The 18976-nt window shown below is 39.1% G+C and overlaps 1 protein-coding gene across 1 annotated transcript in view; it reads right to left on the reverse strand.

Moving 5' to 3' along the window:
* SUV2 (protein dimerization) overlaps positions 1 to 18662 on the reverse strand; it is a 60908-nt gene extending 42246 nt beyond the window's left edge. Inside the window, exon 1 of the mRNA XM_089991157.1 lies at positions 18256 to 18662. Within this exon, the coding sequence (XP_089847283.1) occupies positions 18256 to 18597 (342 nt within the window). The 5' untranslated portion in view covers positions 18598 to 18662. The remainder of the gene's footprint in view (positions 1 to 18255) is intronic.
* Positions 18663 to 18976: the final 314 nt, after the last annotated feature.

The raw sequence follows: 18976 nt of genomic DNA on the forward strand, positions 1-18976 counted from the left end.
AAGTGTGAATAAATATATCTTGTCTATATATAGTGACACTCAAAATCAAGTATATCAGCAACTAGAACAAGAGTAACAAAGCCAACAATGAGCTAAAAATCATACACGAAGGTGTGAATCAACATCTCTTGTCTACATATAATGACACTTAAAACAAGTGTATCAACTACTAGAGCAAGAGTACAAAGCTAACAATGAGCTAAAAATCACACACGAATGTGTGAATAAACATCTTTTGTCTATATATAATGACACTTAGATAAGAGACATAAAAAAACAACCGAGGTAAAAAAGCTTGTAATGAAAACACATTAATACAGTCATTATCAATTTTAACCACATTTTGAAATACCATAGTTTCAAAAAAATAGATAGTCATCACAGATAAACATAATTAAAAGCATCCATAATAAAATCAACGGGTAAAGAACACATGAGTGATACAACACACTCAGAGATCACATAACTATCAGTTAGAGTCAAACTACAAGTTGACAATCTAAAATGGCATAACACGAGGTGGACATAACTCATCCCAACAAACATCTCTGATTTAATAATAACAAGGTCAAGATTACATTATTATTGTTATACACACAAGTTCAAGTAAGATTATACTTTGTGAAATACAACATTATTATCAAATTATTTTAAGATATGAACATGATTGATGAACCATCTAAGGTCAATAATACATGATTATATATATATATATATATATATATATATATATTAAAGCAAGTTTTGAAAATTTTCAAGATTCAAACTGTAAACTCATGAAAAACATCGTAAAATTTTTTCGAACCCGGGTCGGATCCGATAACCCATTAGGGTTATAACACCCAACACAGAGGGGGGCGTGTAATGAAATATGCGGAAAAGCAAAGAGTGCACTAGGCACTTACAACATCTACTAATGAACAAACAAAGAGGGGCTAATACCCAAACCCACAAGAGACAACACAACATAAAAATATAAATGCCTCTTATTGAAAGAAAGAGAGCTCTCAAGAGTAAGAAATACAAGAGGGGAGCACCCCTATTTATACACAAGAGAAGGAGAGGGAGAGGGCCAAGAGGCCTTAAAAGGAGAGCCACCTAGGGGGCTCCCCATGTAGTCGTTGGGAGCCCCCAACGGTCACTAATGTGACCGTTGGAGGCCCCATCGACTACATGGTGGGGCCCCCTTTTAGTGAGCAAAAAACAAAAAATACATTTTACAAAAAATAAAGAGAAAAATAAACTAAGAAAAACAAGTACCCCTATCGGGTACTTGTGAAATGACAGAAATACCCCTATCGGGTATTATATATATATATATATAAATATATATATATATGAATTACATATATTTTAACACCCTCCCTCAAGCTTTACGGGGATATAACCGAAAGCTTGTTAAGGAGAAACAAAAACCGAGGAGCCGCAAGAGCCTTAGTGAAGAAGTCTGCCAACTGGTACTCTGATGTGACGTAAGGTAGTGCTATAGTTCCTCTTAGGTATTCATCCCGAACGTAATGGCAGTCCATCTCAATATGTTTAGTACGCTCATGGAAGGTGTGATTGCTTGCAATATAGATTGCGCTTTTGTTGTCACAACACATCTTCGAAGGAGTAGAGATGACAATGCCCATATCACTGAGGAGGCTTCTTAGCCACACAAGTTCCATGGTTGTAGTGGCCATAGCACGATATTCTGCTTCCGTTGAGGACAATGATACTTTGTGTTGCTTCTTGCATCTCCACGAAATCATAGAGTCACCTAAGAAAACACAAAAACCGGTAGTTGAGACACGGTCATTGGGATTTCCTCCCCAATCTGCATCAGTATAAGCAATTAAATCAAGTGACGAGGCAGAAGAAAGAAAAACTCCCTTGGTTATGGTATTTTTGATATATCTGACAATCCTTAAGACTGCACTCATGTGCACGATTGTAGGTGCATGTTGAAACTGACTGACAGAGTGGACGGCATGAGCAATGTCTGGCCGTGTGATGGATAGGTAGGTTAGAGACCCAACAAGTTGCCGGTAGGGAGTAGGATCCTCGAGAGGTGTTCAATCTTCCAACCTTAATTTTGCATTGATGACTTCTGGGGTTTCTGTCTTCTTGTCATCGGAGATACCCGATTTGGAACAGATGTCAGCAGCAAGTTTCATCTGAGAGAGAATGTACCCTCGAGGAGAGTACGCCACTTCAATTCCTAAAAAATATCTTAAGAAACCAAGGTCAGACATATCAAAATTTTCTTTCAAAACCTTTTTAATATCATTAATGCCTTGCTCATCACTTCCTGTGATGATCATATCATCAACATAAAGTAGTAAAATAACTACAGAAGACCCTGCACTTTTCACAAACAAAGCAGTGTCAGTATAACATGAACGAAAATTTAAACTTGTCATTACATTACTAAATCTATCATGCCAAGCCTTTGGAGCTTGTTTTAAACCATATAATGCCTTTTTAAGTTTAAGAATTTTATTTTTACCAATACATACTCCTGGTGGGGGATCCATGTAAACTTCTTCATTTAATTCGCCATTTAGAAATGCATTCTTAACATCAAGTTGATAGATAGGCCATTTCTTTACAGACGCAATAGCAATAAGAGTCCTAACACTAGTCATTCTAGCAACAGGTGCGAAGGTTTCTTCATAATCTATACCATATTCCTGAGCATATCCTTTAGCTACTAATCGTGCTTTATAACGTTCTAATGAACCATCACTCTTGGTTTTAATTTTGAAGACCCATCTACATCCTATTGACTTCTTTCCAGTGGGTAACGAAGTTATTTCCCAAGTTTTTGCTTTTTCAAGGGCACTAAGCTCTAAGTTCATGGCTTCAACCCATTGGGGAATATTTTTGGCCTCATTATAGTGTGAAGGTTCATGAAATGAATGTAATGCAATTAGACATGCTCTATATCTAGGAGTTAGGGACTCATAGGAAACAAACCTATTTGGAGGATTGGAGATCCGACTGGATCTCCTTAAAGATGTTTCTTCAATGTCGGATCCTTGAGAGTATTTTTCTAAGGCACTTATCTGAGTTTGTTGACCACGCCTAACATATGTTTGGATTGGTCTATTATTCTCATCTACAGCATTATCAAGAGGGATTTCCTCTAGGTCATTCAAAGACTCATTAGAGATTTCCTCTTCTTGAGGAGTCTCATCTTCTTGAGATAGAAGATCAAATAAAAAAGTATATTCACTTTCGTCAATATCTTTAGTTTTCACAAAACCATTTTCATTTTCCAAAAATGTTACATCTTTGGATACATAGAGTTTGTTATTTTTCAAGTCAAAACATCTAAAACCCTTTTGATTTTCTCCATAACCCAAGAAGACACATTCAATAGCTTTAGGAGATAATTTGTCCTGTTTATGAGTAAGGACAAAACATTTACATCCAAACACTCTTAATCTATTGAAGTCAGGTGTTCTTTCAAATAGTTTTTCGTATGGAGATGTATTTTGTAAGGATGAAGATATCATTCTATTTATTAAATAAGTTGAGGTTAAGGCCGCTTCGGCCCAAAAATTCTTTGGAATTTCTTTGGAAATAAGGAGTGTCCTAGTGGTTTCCATGATATGTCTATGCTTTCTTTCGGCCAATCCGTTTTGTTGAGGAGTCCTAGGACACGATCTTTGATGACAAATCCCATTTACTTCTAAATAGTTTTGAAATTCATTTGATAAATATTCTCCGCCCGAATCGGATCTAAGAGTAGAGATATTACTTGAAAATTGATTTTTAACTATCATATGAAATTTTTTAAAAAACTCAAAGACTTCGGATTTTAAATTGAGAAAGTAGATCCATACATACCTAGTATAGTCATCGATGAAAGTGACATAATAGGAGTACCCTCCTTTAGACATGACGGGGGAAGGGCCCCAAACGTCCGAATGGACTAACTCAAAAGGTCTTTTGGATACAAAAGTCCGGTTTGGAAAAGGAGTAGATTTCATTTTGCCAAAAATACAATTCTTGCAAACAAAATGTTTCTCATTACAAAATTTCTTTCCAAATGGAAAGGAGTACATTTTTGAGAAACTTGGATGTCCAAGTCTTTGATGCCAAATATCAATATTTTTATCTTGGACATGGTTACAAAAAGAGTTAACGGGGAGTTTCAAGTTGCTCATGTAATAGAGATCTCCCCTTCTATGGCCTTGCCCAATCAGCTTCCCGGACCGGAGATCCTGTATAGAGCAATCCTTAGTTGAGAAGGAGATTTTACATCCATGATCGCATATTTGAGCAACAGAGAGGAGATTTAAATTAAGTTGAGGTACAACTCTCATGTTTGGCACAAAGAAGTCTTTTGAAAAGTTTAAGGTTCCAAGACTTTTAACTTGTAAAGATGTACCATCGGCAGTTGAAAATAGGAGTTTTTAAAGTTATTACATAAATCGGAAAGCTCATTTTCAAGGAGGGTCATATGAAAGGAAGCTCCAGAGTCAAGGATCCAAGACGACATACCTGGAGGAGAGGAGGAAGCTACGGCGGCACCCGAAGTTGATGGAATCTTGAGTAGAGTTTGTAGTGCCTCCGATAGTTGAGCAAGAGAAAAAGAGTCCGTTCCTTTGATTCCTTCCTCCTTCTTTTGAGTAGCTTCTTCGACGGAAGCAACTTTATTTTTTGGTGCTTCATTCAACTTAGGGCAATTAGGTCTTATATGACCCGGTTCTTGACAATGATGGCAAATGGCTTTTCTATAGTTGCCATTATAGTTATTTTGTCTTCCAAAATGAGGAGGTTTGTAGGTTTTCATATGGTTGCCGGGTTTGGATACGACCAAGACATCATTTCCTCCTTTAATCATGCCAAGACGGGTTTCTTCTTGGCATATTTCGGCTATGGCATCTTCCAAGGGAAGAGGCTTTGATCTATGTAGGAGGGAGGATCTCACTTGTTCATATTCGGGCCTAAGCCCATGTAAAAATTGGAAAAAGTGTTCTTTTTCCATTTGTTCTCTCCTTAATTCCACATCTATACTAGAAACCCATTTTGGTTCTAGTAAGGATAGCTCATCCCATAGAGGGCCAAGAGTGCTAAAGTAATCCCTAACACTCATTTCTCCTTGCTTGATAGTCCGGATTTTTTCTTGAAGAAAGAATTGACGAGCAAGGTCTTTTTGTGTAAACATACCTTTCATGAAGAACCATGCTTCATTTGCCATCCTAAATTTGGCAATGTTGGCGCAAATCTTGAGCTCCACATTATTCATGAACCAAGCAAGAATCTTGGCATGCTTACTCTCCCAATCTTCTATTTTAGATTGGTGATCTTCAATGGCCTTTATGCGGGCATCACCTTCAAGAGCTTTTTCTTGATCGCCTTCCATCTTAGTTAGTTGGAGTTGTGGTTCCGGAATGGTGCCCATAACGTATCCCCAAAGCTTTTTCCCTTTGAGGTTGTTTTTCATGGCGGCGGCCCACATCATGTAGTTGGAACCATTGAGCTTGAAGGAGAGATCAATCTTTTGTTCTCCTTCCATAACAACCACTTACAAGAGAATATCAAGGAGAGAGAAAAAACAAATATAGCTACACCACTAGCTATATTAAAAAAGAAGAGCATACACAAGGCTCTGATACCATGTAATGAAATATGCGGAAAAGCAAAGAGTGCACTAGGCACTTACAACATCTACTAATGAACAAACAAAGAGGGGCTAATACCCAAACCCACAAGAGACAACACAACATAAAAATATAAATGCCTCTTATTGAAAGAGAGAGAGCTCTCAAGAGTAAGAAATACAAGAGGGGAACACCCCTATTTATACACAAGAGAAGGAGAGGGAGAGGGCCAAGAGGCCTTAAAAGGAGAGCCACCTAGGGGGCTCCCCATGTAGTCGTTGGGAGCCCCCAACAGTCACTAATGTGACCGTTGGAGGCCCCATCGACTACATGGTGGGGCCCCCTTTTAGTGAGCAAAAAACAAAAAATAAAAAATACATTTTACAAAAAATAAAGAGAAAAATAAACTAAGAAAAATAAGTACCCCTATCGGGTACTTGTGAAATGACAGAAATACCCCTATCGGGTATTATATATATATATATATATGAATTACATATATTTTAACAGGGCGAGGGTTTTTTTTAAAACCCTCTTCCTCCCCTGTGCCGCTCTCCTCTTTCCCCCTCGACTGAAAAAGGAAACCCCAAAGGGGTTTCCCGAATTACATCCCCCGGTGCCTTTAAGAGCACGCAAGGGTGAGGGAGGAGCCCTCATCCCTGCACTCTTCCCTCTCCTCCACCTCTCGACTCCTCCTCGTTCATCACACCCGGTGTGCGACCGAACCCCCGACGCCAATGATTTCGTGTCCAACGCCTCTCAGGGGAGCCGACGCCGCCCCCACCCTCGTGTTCTGATCAACGCCGCCGCCATCACCGAGGACCTCACAGGTACACCCTCCCTCTCTTCTACTCTCCTTCCTTGGTTCTTCTTCTTTTTCTACCTCTATCTTCTTCGCCCGTCCCTCTTCCCGTCTGGGAGCCGCACCCTCCCTTTCTGTTGCTGACGGGCAAAGGCTCGCCCCCTGCCGCCTTTGGGATTCCGGCAGGCAGAGGTTATGCCCCTGCCGCCTCTCACTTTTCTGGTTGGCAAGGGCTCGCCCCTGCCGCCCTCCTGTTTTTGGCTGGCCCCTGCCACCTTTCAGTTTTTGGCAGGCAGGGGCGATGCCCCTGCCGCCTCTCTATTCTGGACAGGCAGGGACTCGCCCCCTGTCGCTTTTGTAATTTCAGCAGGCAGGGGCACGCCCCTGCCGCCTCTCTTTTCCGGCCGCCAGGCAGGGGCGATGCCTCTGCCTGATTCTCTTTCGGGGAGACCAACTAGGGACTCTGCTTGTCTGGTAGGACAGCTAGTGCGCATCACCTGGTATTGAGGTGTTTCAAGTTCGAAACCCATGGTATGGTTGTATAACCGGTAGGGATCTGCCGGATTTTTTTTCGGGAAAGCCAATGGGGGGACCATAGCGTCTGATCGATCCTCGTGGCATGCAGTGCGCTGCAGCTGCGGCACATGGTTCGCGTGGCTGCAGTACTTGTGGTTGCAGTTGCGTGCACTTGATGCGCACAGCTGCGGCACAGTGCACAACAGTGGCTGCGGCGACACATGTTGCTCTTTGCGACGACAAATGGGGGCTCCGTTAATCCGACAGGAAGAGTGGGTGCTCGTCACCCTGTATTGGGGCGTTGCAAGTTCAAAACCCAATGGTGGGGTTGGATAGCAGGTCCGGACTCGCCTGGTGGCCGAACTCGCTCATGCAGCCTCCCCGTGCTTCTCTTTTCCTTTCTTTTAGTCGTTTCCCTCATGTGATATTCTTTCTATGTTCGGCAGACACTCCAACAATGCATGATTGAGTCGTTCCTCGCCATCAGCATCCCTGAGCTTTTCCCAAGCGTCGATTCTGAGGTACGGGTTCTTTCTTTTGAACCATGTGAGAAATCAAATACCGATTCGATTTCCATGCAATATTTAGTGCAAATCCATGGTTAAAGAGTGATTCTATGTGTTCACTCTAGATTACGTGGATGAGGATTCATAGATCCTCTTTTATATGGGTGTTTTTTGTTCTTTACACATAAAAATTTTGTGTATGAGGTTTTTATACAAAAACGGACTCATATTGGGTTATAATCGAGATTTATTTATGTTTGTTATGATCAAGATTTATGCTTGTATATATATACCTTAATCTGCGTTTTCCGTTCTTGAATTGGGTTCATGCTGGGTTTGAATGACTTGATCGATGCTTATAAAACTGATTTTTTTTTTAGGCACAGTTAAGATCAATGCTTAAGTGATGATTAGGTTTGCAAAATTGTTTTCAAGTTCATTGATTCAGCAAATTGCATATGGCTATATACAAATTCTCATATAAAAAGTGTTCATGTTATCCCCTGATCTACATGTGTTAAAGATTTAGTTTTTCTTTCTACGCATGTGAATGTATGGACATGTGCATGTATTGAAAACATGGATCATGAAAGTTTATTGTTATTGCACTCGCATGCTTATATACTTGTATGCATGTTTTACTAGAGGTGAATCAAGGAAAGAATGATATTTTTCTTGTGCTTAGAATCGACATGTTATGCTTGATTAAGACATTAGTGCAAGGTTGCTTGCATATGCATACATGGAATTGATGTATTTTGACACGTACCTCATGGCGTGCCTGTTCACATATTTTAATTGAAACTGGTTCATGAACAAAAGTATGCATTTGACTTGAGTATGCATCCGAATTAAACAAAGACACGCTTATGAATATTTTTGTGGCATACACATGATACATGTTTGCATTTCTGAATATGCATATAACTTTCCAGAATGTGTGGTGTGCATATATTTTGGTTTTCGAGACATGTCAAGATTTGGAATTATTTATATGCTTTGACTTGATGTGACATGCTTAAGCATCAAATTATATGAAGTTTGTTTCAAATGCATGTGCATACATGCATTGATGTGTGTTTTGCATGTACATAAATGCATGAGTTGTTCACTTGTCCCAATTAAGATGATTCATGAGTGAATGCATGTATGTGGAATGATTTTGTAAAGGCACATGCACATGAACGGTGAACACATGCATATGAATGTAACATATCATGTACATGGTTAAATTGACATATATAAATATGCATTTGGAAGCATGATTGCAAGTCGTTATGGTTTTTGCGTATGATACATCGATGGTCTAAATGAATCATCACAAGCCTGGAGAGCCTTGAGCTTTGGTTGCTCTTTCTTTAATTGTTTAAATGCATCACAAAAATCACATTTATATTATGGTTTTAATTGTGTTTTCTATTGTTGCCATAGGTGGCATGCCGATTTGCGAGCTTATGGTTGCATGTTGATTTGCAAGCTTATGTTATTAATTTTGCATATTGATTTGTAAATATAAAAGAGATGAATTAATAACAAGATAAAAAGAAAGTAAAGAACAGTGTAATTTATGTTTCTTTGATGTCCCTTTTTTAGTGTGAGAATTTTGGATATTGCGGTTTTAGAAAAAACGTGAGGATACAAAAACTACATGTGCGTTGTTGTTGCCCCTGAACCCGATATTGAGATTTTTCTCCTGACCACGGTTTTAAGGAGAGTCTGCCACTTTGTCTGGGTGTGGTGTGTAGACACAACTGTTGTTTTGGTATACCAAGAAAGCGGCGCCAAGGGATGCTGATTTTCATGGTATCCCCGATATTGGATGTTGATTTCTAATGTTTCGATGGATGGTGTTGATTCTTGATATCGATCGAGGGCTAAGTTTAGAACCAAATAATAAAATACATCTTGTGTGTTAAGCTATCCTGGGAACCTAACTTGACCTCGGGGATTTTACCTGTTTGATGTATCTGCGGGCAACAATAATTAAAAAGAGGAACTTAAATTCTATGCATTTAATAGGACATGCATATGGAAAGAAAAATTTTAATGAAAGATAATGAAATGTTCATACATTGCACATAAATCATGCATATTCCTACTAAGCATTAGAACACACATATTTTACCCGTTTCCTTAATCGTTACATGATGGTGAATGCATGAGGTTTAATTTCTAATGCATGCTAAATGTCCTACTTATTTAAATTGTGATCCATGCTATTGCTTAATAATTCTTCATGCTTATAAATTATTCCCTATTGCATGAATGCTTAATTGAAATTATGAAGTTTGTCATAATTGCTTTTCTCTAAATGATTACATGAAATCTTATTTGTATTCGTTATGCTCACTTGTTTTATTAGAAGTATTTGTGCTCAGGATTTCAGTTTTGACACCCTACTTGTATGGTTTTTTGCAGTCGCAGGTGATCAGTAAAGCGACTGGTTGCTGGGAGAGTTACGAGTCACATTCTTTCTAGACGGTTTACAGAGGAACAGTGTGGCTCAGTTTTTCATTATTTACTTTTATGTCATTTAAATAACTCTGATATGTCTCTTGCAATTATTGCTTAAACATTTTTTCTTTCAAATAAATGAATAATGGTTTGGTTTGGTTTGGTTTGGTATGAGTGATAAGTGTAAGCTCTATTGTGGTGTATTTGGTTGTCCAATTGGGAGTGGAACTTTAAAGGCCCCGAGTCTTTGGGAAGATTTCTGCAATGGGTTTAAAGAAAAAAAAAATCTGCATTTTCAAGGGGTATGAGTTGGGATCGTTACACAAACACGATAATATATCTAGTTTTCTTAAGATAAGCAAAAAAATAAGAAAAACAAGTTCAACGATAATTAAAATACCATTTTTTAAAAGTTTCAAAGCATATATTTTGTTGTTATTTTAATTTAAAAGAAATAACATAGAGGAGTATATATATATATAACGATAAAAAAATAGATGTTTTTCTCATGCATAATGCATGAGCTAAATAACACAAATGAATACTTAAGAAATGTAAAATTCATACCGAGTAAATCCAAGGAGAAGAGAAGAAAGGAGAGGCAACGAATACTTCACCACCTTCTCAAATTTTGAATAACACGGTTCCTGATATACTGAAAGAATAGCTTTATCACAATCGGACTCTGATACCATGTAAGAAAATAGGCGAAAATACAAATAACAAGTGATAACACTTGAATATCCAATAATAGACAAGAAATCACAACCACATAAAGTGCAAATACATAAACCCATTAAGGGGAAATTACAAGCACATAAAGTGCAAATACATAAACCCAAAATGGGGTAATGCCAAAAGGCAAAATAAATAATTTTATTAAGAGAATCTGTGAGAACTTCTCTTCTCCATTGAATGAGGAGAGAAACCCCTATATATACATAATGGAAGAGAGAGTAAGAGGGGATCATTGGGGCTCCTAATAGATAGACGTTGGGAAGCCCCAACGGTCATTGACCCCAACGTCTATACAAGTGGGACCCCCAATGGTCCCAACAAAGGAGAAAATAAAAAAGAAAAAATTAAGAAAATAAAAAACCTAAATAAGTTATACACAACTTATATTATACTGTGAAAAGACCAAAATACCCCTATCGAGCTAAGTCAGAGGGACTCGACAAAGCAGGTGCCGCACCCGCGTCGACGCGACGCGCTGTGGGTGCATGTGCGGGTGCGGCACCCGGTGCGGTCAACATGACCCTAGGTGCGGTCAACACACCCAGGGTCATTTTTGTTCAATTTTTTAACGTAAAAAAAAATGTGTTGCCTGATCAAAAGGGTCTACGAAAGAGGATTAGGGCAAATTTTTTTTGCCCTAATCCTCTCCTCTCCCGTGCAGCTCCACTCTCTCGCTCGCCTCCTCTCCTCTCGACGTCTCGCAAGGGAGCCCGACGTCACCTCCTCCTCTCCCTCGTCGCAGGTACCCTCTCGCTCTCTTGTTGGGTCAGCAGAGGAGGGGGGCCGAACCTGTTAAAATATATATGTAATATATATTTATATATATATATAAATATATTCTGCCCGATAAGGGGTAATTCTGTAACTCGCCCAATAGGGGCATTTTAGTCTTTTTCTATTTTTTCCTTTTTCCTTTTCTATTTTTTCCATTTCTTTTTGTCTTTTTTATTTTTCTTTTTGTGCATTTAATGCACAGCCATTGGGGGGCCCAACAAAGAGTCGTTGGGCCCCCAACGGTCACAATTGTGACCGTTGGGAGCCCAACGACTCCTTGTTGGGACTCCCAATGGTCCCTCTCTCTTGCTTTTCTCTAACTCTCCCTCACTCCTCTCTTGCCTATAAATAAGTGGGGTCTTCCCCTTTGTAATGTGTGGCTTCTACAAGCCCTTTAGTGCATTTATAAGATTTTATGCTTTCTAGCCACTTTTGGCTTTTGTGTATGTCCGCTTTTGGACTTGTTCTTTGATTTCTATGTGTGAATGTCCATTGTAGGACATACATTTCTTTTCCGCATATTTCATTGCATGGTATCAGAGCCTTGGTTGTGCTCTTGTTTCATATAGCTAGTTGTCTAGTTTTCTCTCTCTTTTTGTTTGTCCTCCATTCTTGATTATATAATGGAAGGAGAACAAAAGATTGATCTCTCCTTCAAGCTTAACGGTACGAACTACATGATGTGGGCCGCCGCCATGGAAAACAACCTCAAAGGTAAAAAGCTTTGGGGATATGTGATGGGCACCATTAAGGAACCTCAACTTCAACTTACAAAAATAGATGGTGATCAAGAAAAGGATCTAGAAGGAAGTGCTCGCATGAAGGCTATTGAAGATCACCAATCCAAGGTAGAAGATTGGGAAAGTAAGCATGCAAAAATTCTTGCATGGTTCATGAACAACGTGAAGCTAAAGATTTGCGCCAACATTGCCAAATTCCGCTTAGCAAAAAAAATCGTACCATTAAGCAAGGTGAAATGAGTGTAAGAGATTACTATAGTACTCTTGGACCTTTATGGGATGAGCTATCCCTTCTTGAACCCAAATGGGTATCAAGTGAAGATGTTGAAATGAGAAGAGAACAAATGGAGAAAGAACACTTTTTCCAATTTTTACATGGGCTTAGGCCCGAATATGAACAAGTAAGGTTCTCCCTTCTTCATAGATCAAAACCGCTTCCATTGGAAGATGCCATAGCCGAAATATGCCAAAAAGAAACTCGTCTTGGCATGATTAAGGGAGGAGATGAAGTTCTTGCCGTGTCTAGACCCGGCAATCATATGAAAGCATATAAGCCTCCACACTTTGGGAGGCAAAATAACTATAATGGCAATTATAGGAAAGCTATTTGCCATCATTGTCAAGAACCGGGTCATATAAGACCTAATTGTCCAAAGATAAATGAGCCTCCAAAAGGTAAAGTTGCTACTATTGAAGAAATTCCCCAAAAGAAGGAGGAGCCAATGAAAGGGAAAGAGTCATTCTCCCTTGCTCAACTATCTGAAGCACTTCAAATTCTACTCAAATCGCCGTCAACTTCGGGAGCCGCCATTGCCTCTTCTTCTTCTCCAGGTACGCCTTCTTGGATTCTTGACTCTGGAGCATCTTTTCATATGACCCCTATTGAAAATGGACTATCCAATGTATATAGCAACTCCAAAAATTCTTTTGTCTCCACCGCCGATGGTACCTCTTTACAAGTTAAAAGCTTTGGAACCTTAGATTTTTCAAAAGATTTTTTTGTGCCAAATGTAAGAGTAGTACCTCAACTTAATTTAAATTTCTTATCTGTCTCTCAAATATGTGATCATGGATGTGAAATCTCCTTCTCAACCAAGGATTGCTTTATACAGGATCTCCAGTCCGGGAAGCGGATTGGGCAAGGCCATAGGAGGGGAGATCTCTACTACATGACCAATTTGAAACTTCCCACCAACTCTTTTTGTAATCATGTCCAAGATAAAAATATAGAAACTTGGCATCAAAGACTTGGACATCCAAGCTTCTCAAAAATGTACTCCTTTCCTTTTGGAAAGAAATTTTGTAATGAGAAACATTTTGTTTGCAAGAGTTGTATTTTTGGAAAAATGAAATCCACCCCCTTTCCAAAAAGAACATTTGTGTCAAAAAGACCCTTTGAATTAATTCATTCGGATGTTTGGGGTCCTTCTCCGGTCATATCAAAAGGAGGATACTCATATTATGTTACTTTCATTGATGATTTCACTCGATATGTGTGGATCTATTTTCTCAATTTAAAATCCGAAGTTTCTAACTTTTTTAAAAAATTTCATATGATTGTCAAAAATCAATTTTCAACTAATATCTCCATTCTTCGATCCGATTCCGGTGGAGAATATCTATCAAATGAATTTCAAGAATATTTGGAAACCAATGGAATTTGTCATCAAAGGTCATGATGTCCTAAGACTCCCTAACAAAACGGTCTAGCCGAAAGAAAGCACAGACACATTTTGGAAACCACTAGGACCCTTCTCATTTCCAAAGAAATTCCAAAATGCTATTGGGCCGAAGCCGCCTTAACCTCCACTTATTTGATAAATAGAATGATATCCTCATCCCTTCAAAATATATCTCCATATGAAAAACTTTTTGAAAGAACACCCGATTTTAATAGATTAAGAATTTTTGGGTGTAAGTGTTTTGTCCTTACACATAAAAGAGATAAGCTATCTCCCAAAGCTATCGAATGTGTGTTCTTAGGATACGAAGAAAATAAAAAAGGTTTTAGGTGCTTCGATCCCAAAAGCAACAAACTATATGTATCCAAAGATGTTACTTTTTTAGAAAATGAGAACGGTTTTGAGAAAAATAAAGATAGCGATGAAAGCGAATATGCTTTCTTATTTGATCTTCTCTCTCAAGAAGATGTGACTCCTCATGTAGAGGATGTTCTTAATGATTTAGAGGATACTCCTCTTAGTAATGATGAAAATGGAAGTAATGATGTTGAAAATAGGTCAATTCAAACCTATACTAGGCGTGGTCAAGAAATTCCCATAAGTGCTTTAGAAAAATATTCTCAAAGTTCCAACATAGAAGAAACCTCTTTAAGGAGATCTAGTCGAATCTCCAATCCTCCTAATAGGTTTGTTTCCTATGAATCCCTAACACCTAAGTATAGGGCATGTCTAATTGCATTACACTCTTGTCATGAACCATCACACTATAATGAAGCCAAAAACATTCCTCAATGGGTTGAAGCCATAAAACTAGAACTTAGTGCCCTTGAAAAGGCTAAAACTTGGGAAATAACTTCATTACCCACTGGAAAGAAGTCTATTGGATGTAGATGGGTCTTCAAAATTAAAACTAAAAGTGATGGGTCATTAGAACGGTATAAAGCTAGGTTGGTAGCTAAAGGATATGCTCAAGAGTACGGAATAGACTATGAGGAAACCTTTGCTCCCGTAGCTAGAATGACTAGTGTTAGGACTCTTATTGCGGTTGCATCCATTAAAAAATGGCCTATCTATCAATTGGATGTTAAGAACGCATTTCTTAATGGCGAACTAAGTGAAGAGGTCTATATGGATCCTCCACCAGGAGTATCTATTGGTGAAAACAAAGTTCTTAAACTAAAAAAGGCACTATATGGGTTAAAACAAGCTCCAAAAGCTTGGCATGACAGATTTAGCAATGTAATGACTAGCTTAAATTTCCGTTCATGTTATACTGACACTGCGTTATTTGTGAAAAGTGCAGGGTCCTCTGTAGTTATTTTACTATGATCATCACTGGAAATGATGAGCAAGGAATCCATGATATTAAGAAAATTTTAAAAGAAAATTTTGACATGTCTGACCTTGGTTTCTTAAGATATTTTCTAGGTATTGAAGTTGCATATTCACCCCGAGGGTATATTCTCTCTCAGATGAAACTTGTTGCTGACATTTGTGCTAAGTCTGGAATTTCGGATGATAAAAAGACAGAAACCCCTGAGGTTATCAATGCAAAGCTAAGGCTGGAAGATGGGACACTTCTCGAGAATCCTACTCCCTACCGTCAACTCGTTGGGTCTCTGACATACTTATCCATCACTCGGCCAGACATAGCTCATGCAGTTCATTCCGTCAGTCAATTTCAACATGCACCTACAACTGTGCACATGAGTGCAGTCTTAAGGATTGTCAGATATATTAAAAACACCATAACTAAGGGAGTTTTTCTTTCCTCTTCATCATCACTTGATTTAATTGCTTATACAGATGCTGATTGGGGAGGAAATCCCAATGATAGAGTCTCAACCACTGGTTTTTGTGTTTTCCTAGGTGACTCTATGATTTCTTGGAGATGCAAGAAGCAGCATAAAGTATCATTGTCCTCAACTGAAGCGGAATATCGTGCAATGGCCACTACAACCATGAAGCTTGTGTGGCTTAGAAGTCTCCTCTGTGATATGAGCATCGTCATCTCAATTCCTTCGAAGATGTGTTGTGATAACAAGAGTGCTATCTATATTGCAAGCAACCACACCTTCCATGAGCGTACTAAACATATTGAGATGGATTGTCACTATGTTCGAGATGAATACCTAAAAGGAACCATTACACTGCCCTACGTCACATCCGAGTACCAGTTGGCGGACTTCTTCACCAAAGCTCTTGCTGCTCCTCGTTTCATGTTTCTTCTCAACAAGCTTTTCGTTGTATCCCCGTAAAGCTTGAGGGAGGGTGTTAAAATATATATGTAATATATATATATATATATAAATATATTCTGCCCGATAAGGGGTAATTCTGTAACTCGTCCAATAGGGGCATTTTAGTCTTTTTCTATTTTTTTCCTTTTTCCTTTTCTATTTTTTTCATTTCTTTTTGTCTTTTTTATTTTTTTTTTGTGCATTTAATGCACAGCCATTGGGGGCCCCAACAAAGAGTCGTTGGGAGCCCAACGACTCCTTGTTGGGACTCCCAATGGTCCCTCTCTCTTGCTTTTCTCTAACTCTCCCTCACTCCTCTCTTGCCTATAAATAAGTGGGGTCTCCCCCTTTGTAATGTGTGGCTTCTACAAGCCCTTTAGTGCATTTATAAGATTTTATGCTTTCAAGCCATTTTTGGCTTTTGTGTATGTCCTCTTTTGGACTTGTTCTTTGATTTCTATGTGTGAATGTCCATTGTAGGACATACATTTCTTTTCCGCATATTTCATTACAGAACCCCCCCTGCTCCCTCTCGCTCTCTTGTTGGGTGGGAGGGGCCGATCCCCCCTCCCTGCTCCCTCTCGCTCTCTTGTTGGGTCCCCCACCCTGCTATATATATATATATATATATATATATATATATATAACACCAGCCATCAGCAGATCAATGTGAAGGATACACAAGCAAGATATAACCAAACCATGCATGTGTAAATGCCTGAATATTCGACCAAGTCTAACAACCTAATGAAATGAAATTACATTGCCTAGTATATTGAGCTGAAAATAACTGTGCAGCAATTATCTAAGCAACTGGCAGGAGGTGCTGAGTGAAGACTGTTCCAATAGGAATCAAATGACAGCTATGACATAGTCCAAATGCACGATGGTTACGAGCCGAGGCTAGTTAGCAAGCATATTCATGATTAGGCATGCAAACAACTGAACTTTGAATTCAGTCTCGAACTTTGGCATGCAATGTATATTTTCAAGTATGATATGACTAGTTCGAAAAACCAAATGGCCAGAGTTTTGAACATGTCCTTAATTCAACAACAATAAAAGCAACAAAAATCTAAAAATAAAAGCTTATTTATACTACAGATTACTGACACATGATAGTTGATCGTATTACACCAGCACTGACAACTAGAATTTAATTTTATGCATAAAAAGGAAATAATTAATGCCAACGCTCTTGGATGGAGAGTCACCAACTAGAATATAGTTTTAATACTATTGCAAGTATTGATGCTGAGAATGTTGAATCATCCTGTGGACCCTGCCAACCGATAACTGTACATGCATGTTAACCAGAATGTTTGTGGGGCACCATAATTGGCTAAAACATAGACAAGTTTGAGCAGAAATTTTACTTGGACAAAACTATCATTGGCAAAGAAGCACCCCAAAACCATTATGAAAACTACAACCATCTTGAGACAAACTTGAGCTCTATCAAACACAAAAGGAGATGGTGCTGAACAGGAAAAATCATTTTCAATAATGCATTCAGATATTAACAACATTTCCGATAATCCTCTTCGATATTAAAATTTGCAACCTATTATGTCTTTTTTCAAAGATGAGTCCATGTTGAACAGGCCGCAAAGCAATACTAGTGACTGTTCAAAATCAAAATACCAGCCAAGGGATGCAAGTGTGCAACTATGCAAGAATCATCCATGGAAACTAACACAGATATATCAATTCGTGTTCATATATACACATCTGCTTTCATAGCACATAAGATATTTCCGTAATCGTCGATAGTAGAATACGAGTTCAATAATAACCCGTGCATAAACATCAATGAATAAAAACTTGAATCCAAATCTTCCTAATAACAACTTCCAAGGAACTAATAAAACCCATCAATTGAAACACTCCGACAAAAAATTCTCCCCCAAATTAAAACGAGTTATGGCGCATTATACGAAACCCAAATGCAAGCCATCAACAGCTCCATCCGAAAACCAGATGCCCATCGTTTTTCTTTTTTGGAAGACCAGATGCCCATCAATGTAAGTCTAAAATATACATAAATACGATCATCATATTAAAAAAAATTATACCCGCCATTAGCAAATCACGGCCTTGTTCAAAACCAACAGTTTCTCTTCTCTTTTCAGTGGAAAAAGAAATTATTGGTATCGTCGTTTTCGCTATCGAAACAAAATATTTCCACATTAAACGAGACACCCACCTTCAGATTCTGGATCTCCTCGTCTTTTCCTCCATAAACCCCACCACCCACATGCGAATTCCTCCTCCCCCGATCGGACCCACGTCCCGGATTCCTCACCGGCGACGACCCACCTCGCCGATCGGCGGGAAGGCTCTGAGAGAGCTCCCTCGGAGGAGAGAAACCGAACATGTAGTCCTCCAGCTGGGCCTCCGGCTGCCACGGCTGCGGTTGGGTGGCCTCCCTTTTGGCCTTCATGGCTTCCTCTATGCGGTCCAGGTCTTGGTAGACCGCCGACTCGAAGTCCACGTCCCACTCTAGACCCGCCATTGCCTCTCCCTCTCCTCCTCCTTCCTCGGCCATGAGCACCGCCGGTGGTGGCCGGAGAGAGGGGAAGAAGCGGCCGGTCCTCGCCTGAAACCGTCAGAGTCTTGAGATGGGTTTGAATTGGTTCGGCTTGATTCTGAGGTGAAATCGTTGGTGGGTTCTCGGTTCTCGGAAAAGTGTCGGCGGGGAATTAGTGCGACACTTTTGAAATAATTGTATTTTATCTGAAAAATATCGGCGTATATGTTTGATGGCTCGTCCAGCGCGTCGCACGGGACGAAAAAGACATCGTATTTTTAGCAAACATTGGATGCGGCTGACGGTGTTCATCCGCCTTAAAAAAGAACAGGAACAAAGGAAAGATTAAAAAAAAAAAACATTGACTATATATAACCTTAGGCGTTACAAGATGTTT

Source organism: Nuphar pumila, chromosome 16 (genome assembly GCF_984573655.1).
Source record: "Nuphar pumila chromosome 16, dmNupPumi1.hap1.1, whole genome shotgun sequence".
Lineage (NCBI taxonomy): Eukaryota > Viridiplantae > Streptophyta > Magnoliopsida > Nymphaeales > Nymphaeaceae > Nuphar > Nuphar pumila.